The 6,000-nt window shown below is 43.4% G+C and overlaps 1 protein-coding gene across 2 annotated transcripts in view; it reads right to left on the reverse strand.

The window, feature by feature from the left end:
• The window catches only part of CDH5 (cadherin 5), a 32,655-nt gene extending 27,324 nt beyond the window's left edge, over window positions 1–5,331 (reverse strand). For both annotated transcript variants that reach the window (XM_064723339.1, XM_064723338.1), the window contains exon 1: window positions 5,108–5,331. In XM_064723339.1, coding sequence (XP_064579409.1) covers window positions 5,108–5,133 — 26 coding nt within the window. In that variant the 5' untranslated portion in view covers window positions 5,134–5,331. The remainder of the gene's footprint in view (window positions 1–5,107) is intronic.
• Window positions 5,332–6,000: the final 669 nt, after the last annotated feature.

Raw genomic sequence — 6,000 nt, forward strand, 5'->3', positions numbered from 1 at the left:
CAGGGCAGTGTCTTGCAGTGATGTGCCTTCATTTCCAAACCATGCCTTCATTTTGCCCTGGTTTATCCCTGTTGGAGAGTTTTGTTCAGACATGGCTTATAGAAAAGGGCCATGATCATATACAGCTGGTTAAGCACTAAAAAGCAGCTCTAAGTAGTAAGTTCTCAGCCTTTTTCCTTACGAGAAAAGCAGTAACACTGTGTCCTTGGTTAAATGATGAGAAAAACATGGTGAAAAACATGGAGTCCTTGAATGTAGTTAGCAGCACGATAAAAAACAAGTATTAGTCTCAACAAGAAAGCCACAGGTATTAGCAACAAAGGAGGGGTTGGCATGTAATCTGTAACCAATGATGAGCTCGGTTTTTGCAATATGTATGAGCTTAATTAACACTACTATAAAAGTATGTAAGCTGGATCAATAAATCGGAGATTGATGATCATCGCTAGGATGTGCAAGTCTCCCTTCACTTTCCCTCAAATGGTGACCCCGACGTGATACGTCGACAGACCACGGAGGAGTGAAGAACCGGATCGGGTTCTGAAGCACCCGGAACGGCAGAAAAGCGCGGAGAAAAAAGGAGAAAAAAGAAGCTGAGATGCACCGTGCCCCGGGTGATCGTACAGGCAAGCCCGGCTGATACGTGCTGCCGCGACCTTGAGGAGCTGCAACAGCGCTGATGATTTAGGTATGGAAAGGCAAGCAGCATATGATTTATTTACTGCCTTTTTACAAAAACAGCAGGTTAGGGGAATAGATTTGCAAAAGCATTTATCAGGGCTTTTGGCTTATGGCTACCCTAAGGGAGTTTTTATTAACCCCCATACAGCTCACGAGTTAACAGAGTGGCGTAAATTCAGTGATTTATTGTGGGAGGCTACTTTAGAGGACGATAAAACTGCCAAGATGTTAGGTAAATTATGGAGGGTGGTTCACAATGAGATGTTAAAGCATCAGGCTGAGAAAAAAGCGTCCGAACAGGCAACAGCTGCACTGGAGAAATGCCGCTCGGACACCCACTCTACGGGAACTTGCAGGTGGGGACCGGGAAGCACGAATCGCAGTGCCCGCACACCGACACAAGTCTTTGCTGCCACAACACCACCCTCTCCTGTCTCCAACCCGCCACCACAGGGAGCCTTGCCTTGGATCTGGCAGCCGCTGTAGAAGTTATGTTGATGACCCCACACCCACAAAAAAATCCCAACAGGGATTCACGGACCTACTGTTATACAGGGTCAAGCTGGGTGCTTTGCTGTTCAGAAGATCATCTATGTCAATGTTGGGACTATTTGTTTTGCCTGGCGTCATTGATGTGGACCATATGGTTATGGCGCATACCCCTTTCCTACCACTCCAAATTAACAAAGGACTGAGAATTGCTCAGCTGGTGCCACTTGAGCCAAATGACTAAGGGATTGAGCTGGCCACTTGAGCCAAATGACTACAGGCTATAAAAGGACAAGAGAGGGAGGAAAATGGTTTTGAATTCACCGGAGGACTTACCTTACTGACTTTGAACCTTTCTGAGAGACCCAAGAAAAGGGTGGAAGTGGAATTTCAAGGACAGAAAGGATCATTTTCAGGCTTGCTCGACACTGGAACCGATTCCAGCATTATTAGCCCTAGCCGTTCGCCTCCTCTCCGGGTTCGCATGAATGAAAAACAGCTAACAGCTTTCTTTTTCAGTAGTGCAATTACCACCTACCATGCAATGCCTTATAAGGCAGGACATTATGGCTCAATTGGGGGTGGTTTTAACCCTTTGGGGTAAAAGCCATTGCTTGGACTGTGGCTGGGGAACCTTGTGACATATGCTATAGGGATACTAGGTGTGCTTTTAATGCTTTTGCTTATTTTACCTTGTATTTTTAATTGTATTCAAGATATGGTCAGTAGAATGATAGAAAAAACCCGGCAGACTAACCTCCTTGGGCAAAAAAGAAAAACGGGGAATACGTTGCAGAGTTTTGTTCAGACGTGGCTTATAGAAAAGGGCCATGATCATATACAGCTGGTTAAGCACTAAAAAGCAGCTGTAAGTAGTAAGTTCTCAGCCTTTTTCCTTACGAGAAAAGCAATAACACTGTGTCCTTGGTTAAATGATGAGAAAAACATGGTGAAAAACATGGAGTCCTTGAATGTAGTTAGCAGCACGATAAAAATCAAGTATTAGTCTCAACAAGAAAGCCACAGGTATTAGCAAGGAGGGGTTGACATGTAATCTGTAACCAATGATGAGCTCGGTTTTTGCAATATGTATGAGCTTAATTAACACTACTATAAAAGTATGTAAGCTGGATCAGTAAATCGGAGATCGATGATCATAGCTAGGATGTGCACGTCTCCCTTCACTTTCCTCATATCCCCAGCATTTCTTGGTGGGTTTGCAGGGACTCTGGAGCAGGGTCCCTCAGCAGCACAGCTGGTGGCTCCTGGCCATGACAGGGACACCAGTGTTGGTTCTCTGTGTTTGCTGCACCTGCATGGCCCTTGGCAGAGCAGAGCCCTGAGGGAAGCCCACAAAACCCTTTTTATCATGGCCCAAAGGAGTGTCCAGCTCTGCTCACCAGGCTCTGCCCTCCTGCAGCCCCTAGGGCTGTGTGGGAGCTGCTCTGTGAGGGTGAAATGGGCACCTCTGTGCCACCAAAACTCAGTCTGCACCAACAACCCCTGTCTGCTGTGCCCAGGGGAGGAGGGGAACCACCCACACCAGGGCTGAGCTCTGAGGGGTTTCAGTTTGTAAACTCACAAGGATAACAAGGGAAACCCATTTGTAAAAAAAATTAAAAGGACACCAAAATAATTTCATGCCCAAGAAATTTCTCACTAATTTCTCTTTTGTTCTTCTTGGCACTAACATTGGAACCTCTGAATTAAACTTGTAGAATCTGAGCAAAACCTGGAATTATGATGAAAATGCAATGAAGATTCCTTACAGAAAGCTCAGCTGCCAGAAAGAATCAGTTATCTTGGTTATTATATATGCCTGCTTTTTTAGAAAACAAAAATTATTTTCTGTCCTGATTTAAGCCTGTAGTTCTGTAGACACATACCCAGACAAGAAAAGAGAGTTTTATAAACTTTTTTTTCTATTTTGAGTTTGAAATATTATTGTAATTAATTGATTTATGGAGGGACATGAAGTCCTTTGTTCCACAAGTGCTGAAAATAAGAGCAGTTTCTGAGCCATGCCCTGTGATTTTTACCTCTATCCTGTTTTCAGTGCAGTTTCCTCAGCAAGGCAGGATGTGAGACAAAGCTGGCAGCAGAGCTGTTAACCCTGCCCTGCCTGTGAGCTGCACCTTGCTCAGGGACTCAATTTCAGTGTTAACATTTGTTTTAAAAATGTGTAAAGAACACTCTTATGGTCTCCTGTTAAAGAGCAGAACTTTGGGAAATGCTTCCTGTTGCACTGCAGTGCAGCTGTAACAGCCTGAAAAATAACCCAGGTTTGTGGCTTTGTGGGCAGAGCAGGAATGATTTTTTAATTGAGTTTATTCTTTGCTTTCAAATTAATTTGTTTTATTACTTGTAAATTCCCATTTTTCTCTCTAGCACACTGCACCATTCTAAGGCTCTCCTATGCTAAATGCATCCTGTGTCCTTTTCTCCGGTGGGTCACCCTTTATTTAAGGATAAAACACCTCCTGGAGATACCAGGGATAAATTTCAAGTCAGCATTTCTGTGATTTGTTTCTGGTATATGGGTTGTTGTTACCAGGCACCAATTAACCTTAGATGAGAAGCTTTTGTAAATCTTTGGAGCATCCTTGCTTTTGTCTAATATATTTTCCTGCATTAACATCTATAATACTGTGTGCTTTTACAAATGCTGATCTAATGATTTATATTCACAGGAGGCAGGGACACATTGATTAACTCTACCTTTGTTAACTGCAGAAAAAGCCAGCTTGTAATGTTTGTGGGAGCTAAGAATGGAAGAGAATTTCTCACAGAAATTCATCTTCTTCCATATCTTTTTTCCCCTTGCATTTCTTTCCTTCTTTTATCTCTATTACAGTGTGACAGCAGCATGGTGAGGTGCTGTGCACACTGACAGTCCCACTGTTGCAGAATGGATTTCTTACAGAGAAATCACTATCACTTCATCTCTTATGCAGAAATGCTTTGTCTCTGCAAGCTGCACAGAGAGCTTGTTAGTGCAGGAACCTGCTACACCTGCTCTAGGACAAGATGAAAGCCTTTCCAAACAACTTTTTGTGTCGAGCCACTGCTCATAAAATAACCCATCAGAAAAAAGACAGGTCTTTGTGAACTACTGAGATCAAGGAACCGCTGGAATAAGAATTGCTGGTCGTTTAGGACAAGGTGTGTAAAACCTGATACTCCAGAGTTAAGGTGTTAAAGAACCTTTGGGAATTAGGAGACCACATCCTTGACCTGGGTTTGATAAACTCCCCTCTCAGTTTTGAACAGATATGCCGGAGCTGGCAGAGCACACCGTGGCTGTCACCTCTTGGCTCTGGGCACAGGAAAGCCACTCGCCTTACAGACAGACCCCAAATCCACCCCAATAAAACATTTGCATCAAATCCCAGCCCAGTGCACCTCTGCTCACTGCAAGCAGCCCTGGAGCTGCACCTGCCCACACCAGGAGGGAAATCCCTTCCAAAAGCCTTCACAGGTGCAATTGGCAGCACAATTTCCACCTCTTTTCCATTATAAATGAACATTGGCAACACGATCTAAATGTTACAAAGCAATACCCAAAACCCCATATATTTTTTAAACAATCTGGGAATATTATGGTATAGCTCAACAGTCAAAGCAGTTTGGAAGTGCTATAAGAATTTTTATGCCTGTAAACCACAAAGGTAGAGCCCTCCTGTTAATGAGACAACAAAGTCGGAGATTTTCCTCTTCCAGGGTCAATTGTTAACAGCTCTGCTATTTGTACTTAACTTGGCGTGGGTGCCACCAGTGAAAGACCCAAAGGATTTGGTGGATATGTATAAAATTCATAGCCCATTTGCTGATAGTTCTTAACTTATTTAAGACATCAGAAAATAATCTGGGTGGAGGTAAAAACCCCTTTGAAATGAACTTAATGGCTGAAGGACAGAAAATAACATTTGTCTCTTACCCGGGTCCGAGGTGGCCGAGCTTCATTCTGGTACCAAATCAGGCAAACTGAACCCAACAGAATCCCAAAATGTGAAGCAGAACACAAAAAATGAAAATCAAATAGAAAAATACACTTGTCTTTTAGTGAAGCAATACTGGGAGTGTTCAGCTCTCCAGTGTCCAAAGTTTTCCAGCTGGGAGTCAGCCTTTTCCCGTCCTGCATCCCGGCATCCTGCAATTGTTCCAACTCTTAGTGACCCAGGGAGAAAAGGGAGTGGAGGAAACAAGATAAACTTAGCATTATTGCTCTATCTACTTATTTGTTGCTGACCCTATGAGGGAACTGAATAAAAGGAAACTGGCTCTCAGAGAAACACCAGTGTTGGTCTGTTATTTGCTGTTGTTTTAGAGAGAGTTTTAGAAAGTAGAAAATATCTGAGAGGAACTTTTGGTGGCTGACACTTAATCAGCACAGACCTTGCTGCTTTGCACAAACAGGACTTTCAAAGCAGTTTGGAAGTGTCCTACCTATAAGAATTTTTACACCTGGAAACCAAAAGGGTAGAGCCCTCCTGTTAATGAGACTGGGCTTCTGCTGACCTCTGCCCGTGCTGGGTGTGAAGATGAAATGTCACAGAGTTTTTCACAGGTAACCTGAGGAGCAAGGCAGTGTAGGTAGGCCTTTCAGAAGGAGAAAATGTTCATAGCATCTTGATTGTGCTGAGTTCTAAGTCTGGAGATCACTCAGGGCGCTCAGGAGGGGAAGCTTCAGTGTTAAACTGAGCACAAGGGTGTAGCTCTTGGCACTGTGCACTAAAATGAAAGTGGATTTTTTTTTCACTAAATAATGTAGAAGAAAACTGAGAAGTGCAGGGTTTACGCAAAACACACTCTTTGGAACCACTTATAATA

The sequence above is a fragment of the Zonotrichia leucophrys genome, chromosome 11, assembly GCF_028769735.1.
Source record: "Zonotrichia leucophrys gambelii isolate GWCS_2022_RI chromosome 11, RI_Zleu_2.0, whole genome shotgun sequence".
In the NCBI taxonomy this organism is placed as follows: Eukaryota; Metazoa; Chordata; class Aves; order Passeriformes; family Passerellidae; genus Zonotrichia; species Zonotrichia leucophrys.